At 41.5% G+C, this 18117-nt stretch overlaps 2 protein-coding genes across 29 annotated transcripts in view; one reads left to right on the plus strand and one right to left on the minus strand.

Moving 5' to 3' along the window:
* The window catches only part of LOC108889918 (gastrula zinc finger protein XlCGF8.2DB), a 45763-nt gene that overhangs the window by 13827 nt on the left and 13819 nt on the right, over positions 1–18117 (minus strand). For 5 of the 28 annotated variants that reach the window (XM_051069347.1, XM_051069339.1, XM_051069328.1 and 2 more), the window contains 2 exons: positions 11758–13753; positions 4274–6215 (listed from right to left, as the gene is read on the minus strand). The exons of 2 other annotated variants lie outside the window; for them this stretch is intronic. In XM_051069347.1, coding sequence (XP_050925304.1) covers positions 5051–6215; positions 11758–13753 — 3161 coding nt within the window. In that variant the 3' untranslated portion in view covers positions 4274–5050. Of the gene's footprint in view, positions 1–4273; positions 8203–10006; positions 10316–11680; positions 13754–15449; positions 16029–18117 lie in introns of those variants that run through there. 21 more of the 28 variants (XM_051069346.1, XM_051069317.1, XM_051069344.1 and 18 more) reach the window with 11 other exon arrangements.
* LOC127142281 (oocyte zinc finger protein XlCOF7.1-like) lies at positions 194–3025 on the plus strand. Its single transcript, XM_051069645.1, has 2 exons — positions 194–362; positions 1129–3025. The coding sequence occupies exons 1-2, from the start codon at positions 194–196 to the stop codon at positions 2190–2192; spliced, it is 1233 nt and encodes a 410-aa protein (XP_050925602.1). The 3' UTR covers positions 2193–3025.

Here is an 18117-nt window from a genome sequence, read left to right on the forward strand (position 1 = left end):
TGATAATGACACATAGTTAAGATAAAACCACCTCTGTCTCGTGACCCCTGAGAAAATCTGTTCCACCAAAGAGACATCCCCCTCTAAACGTCATGAACATTTATTTTGAAATCTCGCACCGGAAGCAGTAGTTGGTGTTGGTGCAGTTTTACCTCTCAGTCAGTCACATGATCTCCTCTCCTCTCGGTAGAAAATGTCCAGGCTCCAGAGTCTGAAGGTCTTCGTCAGCCAGCGGCTCACTGCGGCTGTGGACGAGATATTCGGACTTTTTGAGAAAACAATCAGCGAGTATGAAGAGGAGCTGAACCGCCGCCATCGGAGAATGCTGGATGTGGTTTTAACTCCTGAAATAAAACAGAGAGGTTTGTCTATCCCCTGAAACATGGTTCGTTATCCACACACGTGTTCCGGTCCAGGTCACGTGGTTTGAGTCAGTCTGGAGATAAAGTCCTGTAGTGTGTGATGTTTAAAGACTCTTCAGTTCTTTTTAAACTTGTTTAATATTTGCGACTGACGCTGGTGACCAGTGACGTCACTTGTGTTGCCAGGGAGACGAATAGGTAAATTAATCCATTATTATAATACAATTCAATTAAGCACTTTCACACAACATGTAAACATCAAGATGTAAAATATGGAAGATTATAGATTATTACATTAAACTAAAATGTAAAAAGACTAAAGATAAATAATAAAGAACATTATACACACATGGTCACTCAGGACTTAAGTTACATGGATGAAGTTTTTTTTAATGGAATTTAAACATGCATTAAATATTGGTGTGATTTTTAGGACACAACGTTTGTCTATAAAACGTTTTGTCAATATATAATCAAACTATTTCCAAACTACTTTTTTTGTTCTCTGCTTGAAAACCAAACTTTATGTTATCATGATATATTTTGGATGTTTATTTCTTTGGAAGGTAACCAATATTGAAACATATTCAAATCTACGAACGAAGGTACGTGAGGGTAGCTTTGATTACAGAAGAACAGTGTCTCCCAGAGAAAACAAGGTTGTGTTTTGCAATAAAATCAGGTTCATGATAAAGATGAGAAAAGTCAAATCTGCTCTGTTCTGATGAAAACAAACTGATCCCATGTCTGTCTGTCTGTCCTGCAGATGTTGAGCAGCTGCTGAGGAAAGAAGAGGTTCCCCCTGAGCAGCAGGAGTGGAGCCCCAGTCTGGACCAGGAGGACCCAGAGCCCCCCAACATTAAAGAGGAACAGGAGGAAGTGTGGAGCAGTCAGGAGGGAGAGCAGCTTCAAGGGCTGGAGGAGGCTGATATCACCAAGTTCACCTTCACTCCTGTCCCTGTGAAGAGTGAAGATGATGAAGAGAAACCTCAGTCCTCAGAGCCTCATCAGAGTCAGACTGAGGAGAACAGAGAGGACTGTGGAGGACCAGGACCAGACAGGAACCCAGGTCCAGACCCATGTTTACAGCCTCAGACTGAGGACAAGGATGGTGATTGGCAGGAGACCAGTGAAGCTCAGTCTGGTTTAAACTCTGAAATGAAAGTGTTTTGCTGCAGATTTGGCACCAAACAAAATCTGAGGACACACATGAGACACCACACAGGAGAGAAACTGTTCGGGTGCTCTGTGTGCGGTAAAACTTTTATCGAAAGTGGAAATCTGAAGGTTCACATAAGAACTCACACCGAAGAAAAACCATTCAGCTGTTTAGTTTGTGGTAAAGGATTCACACAAGGACGATATCTAACACATCACATGACCGTTCATGACACAGAGAAACGACTCAGCTGCAGCGTCTGTGACCAAAGATTCACTTTGTTAAATCAGCTCAGAGACCATCGGTGCGTTGGTGAGTCCTCACAGATTCATCAGAGTCAGACTGAGCCTGCAGCCAGCAGCTCAACTCAACACATGAAGAAATCCTTCTGCTGCTCTGAGTGTGGTCAGAGATTCGGCTGTAAGTCTTATCTAAAGAGCCACATGAGGATCCACTCGGGAGAGGAACCGATCAGCTGCTCAGTCTGTGGGAAAAGTTTTGTCCTTCGCTCACATTTAACTGAACACATGAGGTGTCACACAGGAGAACGACCCTTCAGCTGCCGCGTCTGCAACAAACGCTTCAGATTCAGTGGAAACGTTTGGAGACACATGAAAATCCACTCGAGAGAGAAACGACTCAGCAGCAGTTTCAGTGACACAGTTAACTGACAGACAAGAACCAGAACCAGCACTCTGATCCATGAAGACAACCAGATACTAACAACAGGACTGAAGTCAGTGTCACAGCTTCTGCTGGTTTAAACCATTAATAATTCTCTCTATATGAAATGGGGTGTTATAATTATTTAGTCACAGTCAGATCGTCACAGTGACGAGATTTCTGTCTTAACAAATGACTCAGATACAGAAAGTATTCAGACCCTTTGTTATGCATCCTACTTCTATCAGTGGTCCTTGAGATGCTTCTACAACTGGACTGGAGTCCACCTGTGCCTGATTGAATTCATTGGACAACATCAGGATGGACACACATCTGTCTGTATAAGGTCTCACAGTCGATGGTTTGGCTGTCGTGACTGCTGTTACACAGGCTGTGAATATTTTCTTTCTGTCCAAACTGATGAGTTCAATAAACAACATCACACTTTCAGTCTTTGTTTTTCTGTTTTAGGTTTAACTCAGACTGAAAATAAAGCTCATGATTGTGCAGATGAAATAAAATATGGCAACAGAACAAACTATAGCAGGTTTTTCTAGTGTGAATATTAAATATTAAACTATATTCTGTAAATGAACCTCTGCTGTCAAACAAACAAACTAATGATAAATTATCTGAATTACATTTTAAACGTTCTTTTCTCTGCAGTCCAGCAGATATCAGCAGGTAACAGTAACAGTTGTTGACCACTAGGGGTCAGTGAGTCAACACGGTGGAGTTTATTCCTGAGCTGCTGTGTTTAGAGTCAATGTATGAAAATGTTCTTTTGTTTAATAAACATTTGATTCAAGATTACTGATTAATAAATAATGAAGTTTCCACAGTCACTGATCAAAGCCTCGTGTTTTATTGTCACTGATTCTCAGTTCATGTAAATGATCTTACCTTCAATTCCTGCAGCTGATCTCAGATCATAGTTTCTGTCACTGTGTTAGAAGTTGTTTCAGAAAATAAACTGTTTTCGCTGAGTCTGTATTTTACTGATTTAGTGTTAACAACCATCTTCATCTCACGCAGAACAAACACGAGGCGACACACCTGTGTCCATTCGCTGCTTGATGATGATGTGATCTATCATCAACATGTCACCGCCCCCTGGTGGCCTGACAGACTAACTCTGGTCAGGTTTAAACTCTGTTTCAGAGATACAGGATTTAGTCTCAGAGCAGCAGAACTCTTGGCTCCAGGACACATTTGTACTACGGAAGCCTTCTTGTGACATTTCAAGAAAAAAATGTGGCCACGTTCCCACGTGTTATTACAGCGCGAGGGACGAGGTGTTTCAATGGTCAGTCCGAGGCACGAGGAGCTTGTGAAACAGATTCTGATTCATAACAATAATTAATTTAATTAGACATGTTTCTTTCTCTCAGCTCTGCAGATCAACAGCCACCAACTCTGTCAACACAAAGATCTTTCAACATAAAAGCATAACCAGTTCCTAAATGACATCTCATGTCAGCGTAAAGACATTTTATCATCATGTTGTCAGATTTAGTCAGTTTGTAATTTCTGCCACTAGAGGTCTCTCAATTACAACACAACAACAAAACACGTAGTTTAAAGACCTGAAGGAGTGTGGAATCCTGGGAGTTGTTGTCTTCAGCCTCACTCAGCTTCTCCTCAGTGAAAACTCTGCATCAGTTTGATGATAACATTTCCTCAGCTTCACATCCACATGTTCAGGAGTCTGTGGGACGAACGATGAAGTTGAGCTGTGAAAAATTTCCAAAGCAGTAAAATCATCTATTGTGTTGTTTTAAAGAACTTCTCAAACAAATACAACAATCTCTAAACACATTTCTACATTACATTCAATTTAAACATGCTCTACTTGTGTTTAAATGAACTTTTCTATTCACAACTGGTCATATTTTTATTCTATTCAGATAAATCCAAAGTCCTGTAGGAACCAAGGCTATATAATTCATGGTTTGACACTTAAGAGTATAGTTTTTATTTTTATTTTTGCTTTAAAATCTGTGTCCATCAGAGATTCTCCTTTAAATTTCTTATTTAATGTAACAACTGCAAAAATTAACATCTAAAGAAGCAAATGTTCACATGAGAATTTTATTTTATTAAAACGAAAATTTTAATGAAAAATCTTTTTACATTTCAGGTGCATTAGCTATAGATTTACTGTTTTTTTAAGCTGATTTCCCTGTTAAATACTAAGATATTAAAAAAATTCATCTACACACAGAACAACACAAAGTCCTGAGACGTCTGACAATTTGTTCATTAAAGATTTTCTGAGTGAAAGTCTGAGATGAAGGTTGTCTGTCAACATGAAGTTTATCTTGTAAATGATTCCCAGCCCAGAGGACTCAGTAAGAAAAAGGAAACAAACATGTCCAATGACGTATTGTTCCATTTCACCTGACAATCCACAGAGAGTGTGCTCAGCTCTCCTTGGTGCCCCCCAACACAACAGGATTTCTGATCAGAAATATTGAACATCTTTACTATTTATCAGGGAGGGTAATATCACTCTGAACACACCTCACACCATAGGAGAATCTGACAAGATCATCTTTACAACCAACCAGTAATCTTTTCCCACTTGATTGGGATGGGGGATTTGGTTTGATTATCTTTTGGTGTGTACCCTGCTAGAAGTCACAGAGATAAATACATGATACACTTCCAGGATGTAAAGAGAAAACAAATACCAATAAAAACAATGATAATTTGGGTTGAAGTTTTTGAACTCCAATTAAAAGGAGAATCACTTCCTTATCTAAAGGCAGGAACTATAAGAACAGGGTCTTGCTGTTTAAACCACAGACACTGAAGATGAATTGTTCATCCTCTGTGTGAAGTGGACTGGACTGTTTCAGAGTAACTATGTGTCCTGGTTTTCATGTGAGGCCTCTCCAACACAGTGATGGTATTTAAGCTCCGTAAACCAGGCAAAGCTTTTGTCACAGACACTGCAGTTGTACTGTTTCTCCACAGTGTGGATGATCATGTGAGACTGCATACTTGCCTTGTGAGCATATTTTTTGCCACAAATTGGACAATCAAACGGTTTCTCTCCTGTATGAGTTCTCATGTGAATCTTAAGATGGGACTTGTAAAGACACTTCTGACCACAAACAGAACAAACAAACGGTCTCTCCACTGTGTGTCGTCTCATGTGCGTCTTCATATGACAAATGTAGAGAAATCTTTGTCCACACTCGGAGCAGCTGTACGGTTTCCTGAGAGCATTATATCTGACGTCGTTTTCAGAGACTTCATTATTTTTCAAAGGGTTTAAACCTAATTGAGGTTTCTGGTTATCTTTCCAAAAATCACTGTCAACACTGTCGTCACTCTCAGGCTGAAGAGACTCTGACGCATTGACGTCAGAGCAGTTGAACAGGTTCTTGTCAAGATCACATTCACCATCACTCTCAGCAGATTCATTCATAACTGACCGACGTTGTCTGGTCTCTTTCCAAAAATCACTGTCATCAGTTTCAGGTCCAGAAGAGTCCTGAGGCTGTAAACCTGGGTTCCTGTCTGGTCCTGGTCCTCCACAGTCCTCTCTGTTCTCCTCAGTCTGACTCTGATGAAGCTCTGAGGACTGAGGTTTCTCTTCATCATCTTCACTCTTCACAGGGACAGGAGTGAAGGTGAACTTGGTGATATCAGCCTCCTCCAGCCCTTGAAGCTGCTCTCCCTCCTGACTGCTCCACACTTCCTCCTGTTCCTCTTTAATGTGGTGGGGCTCTGGGTCCTGGTTTTCCTCCCTCCCTGTCTGTTGGCTCAGACTAACCTGTTCCCTGTCAGTACCACATGGTGGATCACTCTGAGAGACTTCCTCATGTTTCAGAGACTTTAAACATGACAGAGGCTTCCTGATGTCTTTCCAGAAATCATTGTCATCAGTTTCAGGTCCAGAAGACTCCTCAGTCCTGTCTTCAGTCTGAGGCTGTAAATGTGGGTCTGGGTTCCTGTCTGGTCCTGGTCCTCCACAGTCCTCTCTGTTCTCCTCAGTCTGACTCTGATGAAGCTCTGAGGACCTATGAATGCACTCATGGTGACTGAGCTGATGATGGAAGGTGAATCCTCGGTCACAAACCTTGCAGTTGTCGACTTTCTCCTTCTTGTGGAGTTCCATGTGTTTTGTCAGATATCTCCTCCATGCAAATTCTTTACCACAAACTGAGCAACTGAACTGAGTTTGTCTGGTGTGAATTCTCATGTGATGAAGTAGTGATTCTCTGTCACTGAAACCTGCTTTACAAACTGAACAGCGGAGAGTCTTTTCTCCGCTGTGACATGCCATGTGACAAGTCAAACTTTCTCTTTTAACAAATCTTTCACCACACATGGAGCAGCTGAATGGTTTCTCTCCTGTGTGAATTTTCATGTGCACCTGCAGATGATGCTTACGCCCAAATCCTTTACCACACCGGGAGCAGCTAAACGATTTGTTGGCGGTGATCTGAGAGAACGTGCCAACACACTTATGACTTATGAGCTCTAACTCCAGACTGAATCGTTTCTCACAAATAATGCAATTACGTAGTTTCTCCCCTGTATGGACAGATATGTGTCTTGTCAGATACCCTGCTGTTGCAAATCCTTTCCCACAAAAGAAACAACTAAATGGTTTCTCTCCTGAGTGACTCTTGATCTGTGTCTGTGGACGTTCTTCAGATCTCTTCTGACCCTCAGAGGAGCTCTGTGGTTTCCTGTCAGTGTTACATCCTGCTTCACTCACAGAGACGTCTTCATTTTTCAGATTGTTTGAATCTGACCATCTATGCTTGTTCTGTTTTTGAAAACCACCATCACCACTTTCTCCATCCTTGGGTTCAGTTTTAGTGTTGTCATCAGATTTCTTTCCAGTATTATATCCATCATTTACAGAGACCTTGTTTTTCCTCCGATAAGTGAGACCTGATTGATGCTGTCTGATATCTTTCCAAAACTCAATGTCAACAATGTCGTTGCTTTCAGTAGATGGTTTGGTTTTATCTGGATCTGTGTTCCTGGCTGGTTCTGATCCAGGATAGTCCTGTCCAATAAAGCCAGTTTTGTTTGGCTGTAACTTCCCAAGACACTTGTGTTTTTTTATCTGAAAGTGCCAGAAGAATCTTCTCCCGCAGTCACTGCAGCTGAATGGTTTCACCCCTGAGTGGACTGCCATATGCTGCATCATAATTCCTCTCTGAGTGAATCTTTTCCCACAAATTGAGCAACTGTACGGTCTCTCACCCGTATGGCTTCTCATGTGTATCTCCATTTGGGAACTAAACTGCCGTTGTAAACCACAAACTGGGCACATAAGTAACTTCTTTCCTTTATGTATTCTCATGTGAATCACCAGAAGAGAATTGTTGGAAAATGTCTCACCACATTCAGAACAGCTCAGTTGTTTCTTGTGGTTATTCTGGTGACGCTGTGATGACTCACTAACACACTTATGGACTCTGATCTGTGACGACCACCTGAACTTTTTATTACAAACACTGCAGCTAAATGGTCTCACCCCTGTGTGTGTTACCATGTGGTATTTTAAAGATCCTTTCTGTCTAAATGTTTTACCACAAACTGAGCAACTAAATGGTTTCTCTCCTGTGTGAATCTTCAGGTGATAGTGCAGACCTACTTTCTGAGTGAACCGTTTACCACACACAGAGCAACCAAAAGGTTTTTCTCCTGTGTGAGTTCTCATGTGTATATTCAGATTCCCCCTCTGCGAACATGTTTTACCACACTTAGTGCAGCGAAATCTACTGTTGGGATCCTCCCAGTCTTTATCACTGTCATCACTCTCTGGGCGTGGATTCCTGTATGAAGCCAACTTCTTGTCTGATTCTGATCCTCCACAGTCCTCTCCATCAGCACCGACTGGTCTTTGAATAAGACAGAGTTCCTCCTGTTCCTCTTTAATGTGGGGGGGCTCTGGGTCCTGCTGGTCCAGTCTGGAGCTCCACTCCTGCTGCTCAGAGGGAACCTCTTCTTTAGTCACCAACAGCTGTTGGACGTCTGCAGGACACACTGAAAAACACAAACACACAGAGCAAAACCAAGAGTTTATGTTGAGGCCCCCCGCCCAGTCATGACACATACAAAAAAGTTGTTTTGTCCAACAACAAATATTGAATTTACTAAAATGTAAGACTGAGGTAAGCAGCAAATCTTTGGAATGTTTTGTATGAAAACACCTGAAATTATTTATTCAACATCTTTAATAATAGTTTCAACCACTCGATTGTTTACAGAGTGAAGTTACAGCAAAAACGAGGTGAACAGACCCCAGTCAACTGGCCCATAAACCTGAGTTCATACTGACAGTCCAGAACTTTAATCACTTTCCTGATCTCATCTTAATCTGCTGAGCTCAGAGGCATCACGTCTTGAACTGAGAAGGAGGAAACTGGGTTTGTTTTATCAATCACTGTTCATGCAGGAAAACAAAAGACTAGTTTTGCTAGTTTTGGTTCAGCCCTGTTAACTGTTAGCCCTGTTAGTCCTGTTAACTGTTAGCCCTGTTAGTCCTGTTAACTGTTAGCCCTGTTATTCCTGTTAACTGTTAGCCCTGTCAGTCCAGTTAGCTGTTAGCCCTGTTAGTCCTGTTAACTGTTAGCTGTTAGCCCTGTCAGTCCAGTTAGCTGTTAGCCCTGTCAGTCCAGTTAGCTGTTAGCCCTGTTAGTCCTGTTAACTGTTAGCCCTGTTAGCTGTTAACCCTGTTAGTCCTGTTAACTGTTAGCCCTGTTAGCTGTTAGCCCTGTTAGCTATTAACCCTGTTAGTCCAGTTAGCTGTTAGCCCTGTTAGTCCAGTTAGCTGTTAGCCCTGTTAGTCCAGTTAGCTGTTAGCCCTATTAGCTGTTAGTCCTGTTAGCTGTTAGCCCTGTTAGTCCAGTTAGCTGTTAGCACTGCTAGGACTCGGTGTAGACGGACAAACAGCATCTTCATCCTCTCTGTGTGGTTGCTGGGATGAAACCTTTTCAGCTGATTGTAAAGATTTGTTGATATATTGAACGATCTGTGACCTTTGTTGTTGACAGTTTCATGTTCAGAGGAAATTGTCAACAACAAAGTTCTTCTCTTTTGAGCCTCTCTCTGGTTCCACTCATGTTTTTGACTCGTCCACAGCTTCTTTGCCTCCTGGGTCTGTACTTTGGCAGCTAAAAACTACTGCCTGACTGTTCTCATGTTCATGCTGCCATGTGACAGGTTGTTGAAATAAAATCTCTGAGTTTATCATCCTAATCCACATAAAGTGTTAATTCCACTATTACAAAACAACATTAGCGTCTGTTCCATCATGTTAACTCTGTGACGACCACCACAGCCGAGTGGGCCTCACCGCCTCACTGCTCACCTCACCTCACCCCCACTAATAACACACTAACTAAATAATATTTATATGTTTTCATATCAGTGACATGTTCAGAGCTCAGACACTGAAACTCCGGTTATAAATAGATAAAGAACTATAAATATAAAATATACAACTATACTGAACTGAACTGAATCTAAAGGGAGAAGGAATGAACTCAGTAACCATGGCGACAAATATAACGGCTTTAAATTAGCGTTTCTAGCTGAGGATCACGGGTATTGTAGTATTTCGCCAAACTGACAAACTGGTGATTTGACTGAAGGTGATCGTCAGAACAGAAACAGCCACAGTTTAACGAGCAACAGACGCAATTGAACATAATGAAACTTTATAGCAGGAGCTAGCTGCGGCTAACAAGCTGTGTATGGGCGGTGTAGCTAATTTAGCTTAGCAGCTCCTCCATGCAGCATTAGCAGAACAATAGAGACATTTCCAACAGCAGGAGAGAAAACTAACCTGATCCTGGCCGCTTTAAGTCGCTGTTTGAAACCAGATCCAGCAGTTTTCTGTTGCGGTCGATCTCCTTTTCATATTCAGATATTTTTCTCTCCAAATGTCCAAACAGATCTTTACGAACCGCAGTCAGCAGCCGCCGTTTGAACGAATCTTTAAGATCCTGAAATCTGGACATTTTCCACAGATCGTAGAATCAAACAAGAAAAAACACTGGTGGTGGTTTTATCGTTATTTAGACCTGGCTGACATGTTTCCTCTGCTCCTGTAGCAAACACAACATCCATACGGGCTAGCTGAGTTCCGTCGAGCCCCGGAAATAAAATGGAACTTCCGGTACACCCCTGGCCTTCAGAATAAATGTGGACAGTCTTTTTCTAATAAATGACATCAAAATACGTGTAGAACAAAATATATTCTAATGTCACTGAACACTTTGTGAAACTGTCAGATTTTCATTATTGAGGAACTGAAGTTATTCCAAACTTCATTGATATAAATGGAGTGGACAAAATAACAGAAACACATGTCTGTCTAACACAGTCCAGTTCAGCAGCAGCACAAACTAGAAAGTACAAAAAGAGTTGTGAAATGAGGAAAAACCTAAATGACAGAACTGACTGTCAACATTTATTTAACAGTAAAAAAAATTAATTTGCCAAAGATTCTGTGTCATATCAGAGATATTCTGTTTTTAATGTTCCTATTTAATGTCAGCGAAGATGAACGTTTAAAGTGCAGACACTAATGTTCAACTTAGACTTTGATTAAAATATGAAAAATAATTCCACAAAAAGAACTGATCACATTTCATAGGCACTTCAATCTGCAGCTACAACATTAGAGGTTTAAAGGTGAAAAAACTAAAGTGTTGATAAAGTGTTTGTCAGTCATTCAGTTCAGCTTCATTAAATTCAGTACAACACAAAGTCCAGAGAGGTAAGAAGGAGAAAAGCTAGCCATTTAAAACAATCACATTGTTCATTAAAGATTTTCTGAGAGAAAGTCTGAGATGAAGGTCGTCTGTCAACGTGTCAAGTTTATCTTGTAAATGATTCCCAGCCCAGAGGACTCAGTAAGAAAATCCAGTTTCTCCAAACTCAGAACAGACTGTGGACCCTGAGGATGATACATCTAGATGATCTGCTATGATCGTGGTTAGAAACAGGATGAAACATTTCACAGAGGTAGAGAGGAAGTTTATCAACATGAAATAATACAAGTTTCATGTTTTAGTTTTATTGTGGTCTGCAGAGGAACCACCAGGACTCAGATCCATCTCCCTCTGTATTCTTAGTGAGGTTCATCCAATCAGCAGCTAGAAGTCACAGAGATGAATGTGTGATTAAACATATTTGAGTGTGTCGCTTTGTGTTTTTCCATCAATGATTTGTCATAAAATTTCTTCCCACAAACTGGACCGCTGCATGTTTTCTCTGACCAGAGTTCCCTTGATATGAAATCTCTTTCCACAAACAGAGCAGCTAAATTGTTTCTCTCCTGTGAGAGTTCTTGGGCGAGTCAGCAGATTTCCCTTTCTGTCTTTTTTTTTTTAACATTCTCAGCAGATAAATGACTTCCTGGACTCTGTCCAATCATCTTCACCTTCTTCATTCTCAGTCTCAGAAGACTCTTCAGTCCTGTCCTCAGTCTGAGGCTGTAAACGTGGGTCTGGACCTGGGTTCCTGTCTGGTCCTGGTCCTCCACAGTCCTCTCTGTTCTCCTCAGTCTGACTCTGATGAGGCTCTGAGGACTGAGGTTTCTCTTCATCATCTTCACTCTTCACAGGGACAGGAGTGAAGGTGAACTTGGTGATATCAGCCTCCTCCAGCCCTTGAAGCTGCTCTCCCTCCTGACTGCTCCACACTTCCTCCTGTTCCTCTTTAATGTGGGGGGGCTCTGGGTCCTGGTTTTCCTCCCTCCCTGTCTGTCGGCTCAGACTGACCTGTTCCCTGTCAGCACCACATGGTGGATCACTCTGAGAAACACCGTCATCGTTTTGATGGTTAAAGGACTCTGAAACACTGTCAGTATTAAATGACATATGACTTTCAAATATTTTATTTTCTACAGAGTTTGAACCTGACTGACTTTGCTTGCTCTCTTTCCAAAAATAATTGTCATCAGTTTTGTGATCAGAAGACTCTTCAGTCTTATCCTCAGTCTCAGGTTGTAAATGTCCATCTGGACCGGAGTTCCTGCCTGGTTCTGGTCCTGCACAGTCCTCTCCACTAAAGCCACCTTTGTTTTGTTTTATCCCTGAGTGGACTGCCATGTGACGCATCATTATTCTTGATTCTGAAAACGTTCTCCCACAGACTGAGCAACTGTACGGTCTCTCTCCTGTATGAGTTCTCATGTGTCTCTTCAGTTGGGAACTAAATTGCCATTTCTGATCACAAATTGTGCAAGTAAACAGTTTCTGTCCCTTATGCATTCTCATGTGGACCATCAGATGGGAATTGTTGAGGAATGTTTCATCACATTCAGAACAGTTCAGGTGTTTTGTGCTTTTTCCACACTGAAACTGTGAAGACTCATCACCACACTTGTGAATTTTGAATTGTGTAGTCCTAATAAATCTTTTCTTACAAATGCTGCAACTGAATGGTTTCTCCCCTGTGTGGATTGCCATGTGACAGGTTAGAGCTCCTCTGTGTCTAAATTTTTTACCACAAACTGAGCAACTGAGTGGTTTCACTCCTGTGTGAATTAGCATGTGGGTTTTTAGATATTCTTTTCGTGCAAATCTTTTACCACAAACTGAGCAACTAAATGGTTTCTCTCCTGTGTGGGTAAACATGTGTTTTGTTAGAGTTGGTTTATCTGTACATCCTTTACCACAGACTGAGCAACTAAATGGTTTCTCTCCTGTGTGGGTTAACATGTGGTATGTTAGACTTGTTTTGTGACTAAATTTTTTACCACAATCTGAACAACTAAATGGTTTCTCCCCTGTGTGTGTTAACATGTGGGTTTTTAGATTTCCTCTTTGTCCAAATTTTTTGCCACAGACTGAACAACTAAATGGTTTCTCCCCTGTGTGGGTTAACATGTGCTTTGTTAGAATTGAGTTACGTCCACATTTTTTACCACAGACTGAACAACTAAATGGTTTCTCTTCTGTGTGGGTTAACATGTGGGTTTTTAGAGTTGATTTATGTGCACACTGTTTACCACAAACTGAGCAACTGAACTGTTTCTCCCCTGTGTGAGTTAACATGTGGGATGTTAGAGCTGATTTCTGTCTACATTTTTTACCACAAACCGAGCAACTAAATGGTTTCTCTCCTGTGTGAGTTTTCAGGTGGTAGTTCAGACCACCTTTTGTAGTAAAACATTTACCACATAAGGAGCAACTGATAGCCTTTTCTCCTGTGTGAGTTTTCATGTGTTCACTCCCCTTCATGATCAGTGTTTTACTACAAACAGGGGAGTCTGTTGATTTTCTGTTGGGATCCTCCCAGTCTTCATCACTGTCCTCACTCTCAGGTTCAGGAAAGTCTGAATCCTCTGCGTCACTCTCTGGGTGTGGATGCCAGTCTGGATCCCACTTCCTGCCTGATTCTGATCCTCCACAGTTCTCTCCATCAGCACCTACTGGTCTTTGAATAAGACAGAGTTCCTCCTGTTCCTCTTTAATGTGGGGGGGCTCTGGGTCCTGCTGGTCCAGTCTGGAGCTCCACTCCTGCTGCTCAGAGGGAACCTCTTCTTTAGTCACCAGCAGCTGTTGGACGTCTGCAGGACACACTGAAAAACACAAACACACAGAGGGAAACGGTGAGTTTATGCTGAGGCCTTGACATGACAGTGTTAGACATACTTTATTTAATCAGGACACAGGAGATAATTCCCTCTCAAATCAACAGAATTTTCCTGAATCACCATCTTAGATCCATCTTCTATGGAGTGGTCTGCTGGGGCAGCAGCATCTCAATAGCAGACAGGAAGAGACTGGACAAGCTGATCAAGAAAGCCAGCTCTGTCCTGGGGGGCCCTCTTGACCCTGTGGAGGTGGTGGGTGAGAGGAGGATGATAGCAAAGCTATCATCTCTGATGGACAATGAGCTCCACCCCATGCAGGACAGTCTGACAACACTGAGCAGCTCCTTCAGTGATAGGCTGCTTCACCTAAAGTGTGTGAAGGAGAGGTATCGCAGGTCCTTCCTTTCTGCTGCTGTCAGACTCTACAACCAGCACTGCTTCTAGTTCACCACATACTCAATGGACCATTTTCACTAGGTTTCTGCACTTTAATTAATCCATCCTAACAAAACAGCTGCTATCAGTCATATCATTGTGTGCAATTCCATTTTCAAATGTGCAATATCTGTATTTAGTTCATTTTCTGTCTATATAGAAAGTCCTGTGATTATTGCTCTTCTGTTAATATTTTTTCTATTACATTCTCATGTTTATACTGTTGTGTATATTTGTAGCCTTATCTTGTTTTTTATCTTGCCTTTACTTGTATTTATGTCTTTTTCACCTTTTCAATCACTTATGTTGCTGCAACAATGTAAATTTCCCCATTGTGGGACTAATAAAGGATTATCTGATCTTATTGTATCTCTTATTTGCTTCATACTTCCAGTTAATAATGTCATTGTTCACAACAGCTATTGTATAACATCTTCAACTTGTATCTTTAGTTTCTCAGATGTGGAGGCTTTGTGGTCCTGATTAATCAGTCTTACTAATTCATTAGAGTTACACAAATCATAACTTTTGAACTGTTCATGCTACAGGTTTGGAATTTTGAGGACCTGTTGTCATTAACTTGTTTGGCTGAAATGGTTGTGTAAAAAGTTTTCACCTTTAACATTGTTCATGTACATTTACACCGCAGTCGCGCTTTCTACTTTCTAACAGGGGCAGAGGTCCAGCTAACTTCTCCAGGCCCTTTTTGTAGCTGCAGCAATGTTATTGCTCTTTGTTCATGTCTTGTGTTACGAGTTAAGTTAGTTGTGAGATGTATTAGTTAATGGATGAAGGGACAGTGAAAGGCCGGTCTTAGAGAGCAGCAGCGCTATGTATTGATTTACGTGGTATTCAGCTGAGTTTTCTCATGGCTTAACTGCTACATAATGTGTTTAAATATTATACAGATGACAGACAACTGTATGTTCACAATTAAATGATCTATTGCACAGAGACACACCTGTGTTCTGCTGCTTCATAACACTTAAGATGATATAAAGAGAAGTAAAGAGAACTAAAGTTACCACAATAACTGACTGAGAACTAAAGTTACCACAGTAACTGACAGAGCTAAAGTTACCACAGTTGAAACCATATCCACTGAACATAATGAAACTTTATAGCAGGAGCTAGCTGCGGCTAACAAGCTGTGTATGGACGGTGTGGCTAATTTAGCTTAGCAGCTCCTCCATGCAACATTAGCAGAACAATAAAGACATTTCCAGCAGCAGGAGAGAAAACTAACCTGATCCTGGCCGCTTTAAGTCGCTGTTTGAAACCAGATCCAGCAGTTTTCTGTTGCGGTCGATCTCCTTTTCATATTCAGATATTTTTCTCTCCAAATGTCCAAACAGATCTTTACGAACCGCAGTCAGCAGCCGCCGTTTGAACGAATCTTTAAGATCCTGAAATCTGGACATTTTCCACAGATCGTAGAATCAAACAAGAAAAAACACTGGTGGTGGTTTTATCGTTATTTAGACCTGGCTGACATGTTTCCTCTGCTCCTGTAGCAAACACAACATCCATACGGGCTGCTGCTTCTTCTTCTGTGGTGTTTAACGCCACTCAGCTCCTCCATTGTCCCGACTACTAAACTTTTCCCATCAGGCCTGTTTCCCGCTGGAAGTTGATCGAGCTCCTTCTGTCCTGTTCACTCGTTCCTCACTCCAGTCTGTTCTTTATCTTGCTCTCGTGCCTAATCTTTGCATTTCCTCCGTCATGTCCGCTCTTTCTCAGCTTCATCTGCTGCAGTTGGATACATTTCATGTTGGAATCTCACCTCCTTCTCATTTTCTCTCACGGCTCTCTGTGTGTTCTGCACCTCCTGTTGTTCCCACAATACTCGTCCACTCTCTACCGCTCAGGACAGCTGCGTTCCGCCGAGACCCGGAAGTGAAACACGACTTCCGGTACACCATCGACCTTCAGAATAAAAGTAGACAGTCTTTTCTATAACAGTTCAACATGAAGCCAAATGGAGACAGAGGCTCATGTGGATAAAGATTCATTCTCTCATTAAAAAAGTGCTGGGTGCTGGGAGCATCAAAAAGTCCAAGAGGACAGAAAAAGATCTTCACACACTTGGATCCACGCAGTGTTTCACTTTATTTGTTGAGCTTTTGGTCTGTCAGACCTTCATCAGAGCAGACAGATAAAGATACCCAGTCACCTTCTAATCATTTGCAGTATGCACTACACCTGTCTCACCTGGTGATTTAGAAAGGGATGGAGCCCAGTGTAAACAGGAAAAACAATAAGGAGGCACCTTATACTGACAATATTCACAGAGTTCCATCATATAATCAATGAGGCTTCAAAAAAGCTTGGATCATAATATATCTGTGATATCCAGATAAAATAAGAAAAAATGTGACATTTGATTAAAATATAAAAAATAATTCCATTACAAAAAATGGATTTAATTTCATAGGCACTTCAATCTGCAGCTATGTTAGAGGGTTTTAATAAAAATAAATATATATATATTAATAAAGTGTTTGTCAGTCGTTCAGTTTAGTTTCATTTATATTCAGTACAACAAAAGTCCTGGGAGTTAAGAAGGAGAAAATCATCAACAATTTCAAACAATCACGTTGTTCATTAAAGATTTTCTGAGAGAAAGTCTGAGATGAAGGTATTCTGTCTACGTGAAGTTTATCTTGTAAATGATTCCCAGCCCAGAGGACTTCTGTTTCTGAATGACCAGCTCTTCTATCACAAACACTGCAGATGATTCATTTCTCCTGTGAGTGAAGTGAGATGTGGCATGATTTAAACATGACAGAAGCTTCCTGCCCTCTTTCCTCGCTCACTGTCATTATCTGAGGGTTAAAGGACTCTGAAGCCCTGTCAGTCTTAGATCCCATCTCACTTTAATATAATTTCTTTTCCACAGAGTCTGACTGACTGACATTTCCTGCTCTCTTTCCAAAAATCACTGTCATCTGTTTCGTGTCCAGACGACTCCTCAGTCCTGCCCTCAGTCTCAGGTTGTACCAGTCTGTCTGGACCTGGGTTCCTGTCTGGTCCTGGTCCTCCACAGTCCTGTCCATCAGCTTCTGTTTCCATGTGTTGAGTTGAGCTGGTGGCGGGAGGCTCTGCCTCTCTGTTCTCCTCAGTTTGACTCTGATGAAGCTCTGACGACCCGCAACTGTCGAGTTTCTCCTTTGCATGTCCTTCCATATGATTAGTCAGATTTCCTCTCCATGTAAATTTCCTACCACAAATTGAACATGTGAATGGTTCCTTCACAGCATGGATTCGCATGTGCTTAACTAATGTGCTATTTTGTCTGAATCTTGCGTTACAAACTGAACAGCTGAAAGTTTTTCCTTCTGAATGACACTTCATGTGAATAATCAAGCGATCTCTGCGACTGAAAATTTTATGACAAACCGAGCAGCTGGACGGTTTCTCTACTGTGTGACATTTCATGTGTCTTCTCAGATTTGACTTGAAGCCAAATGTTTTCCCACACTCAGAACAGATAAATGATGCTTTACCTCTGTTACATGCCTTAGTTTTCAAAGAGTTCCTGTCTGGTCCTGGTCCTCCACAGTCCTCTCCATCAACTTCTGTTTCCATATGTTGAGTTGAGCTGCTGGCTGGAGGCTCTGCCTCTCTGTTCTCTTTAGTTTGACTCTGGTGAGACTTGGAGGATTCACCAGCACACTTGTGTCTTCTCAATTGTGATTCCCAACCAAATATTTTGCTGCAAACTTTACAGCTGAATCGTTTGTCCCGTGTGTGACATGCCATGTGGTGTGTCAAAGTTACCTTTTGGGTAAATTTTTTGCCACAAACTGAGCAACTAAATGGTTTCTCTCCTGTGTGAATTCTCATATGAGTCTTCAGATTTGCCCTATAGCTAAATATTCTACCACAATCAGAACAACTGAATGATTTTTTGC

This window comes from Lates calcarifer, linkage group LG3 (genome assembly GCF_001640805.2).
Source record: "Lates calcarifer isolate ASB-BC8 linkage group LG3, TLL_Latcal_v3, whole genome shotgun sequence".
Taxonomy (NCBI): domain Eukaryota; kingdom Metazoa; phylum Chordata; class Actinopteri; family Centropomidae; genus Lates; species Lates calcarifer.

Coding starts and splice junctions, on each gene's coding strand:
- LOC127142281 (XM_051069645.1), top strand. CDS start 194: ATGTCCAGGCTCCAGAGTCTGAAGGTCTTCGTCAGCCAGCGGCTCACT. Junction 363..1,128: donor TCCTGAAATAAAACAGAGAG/GTTTGTCTATCC, acceptor TCTGTCCTGCAG/ATGTTGAGCAGCTGCTGAGG.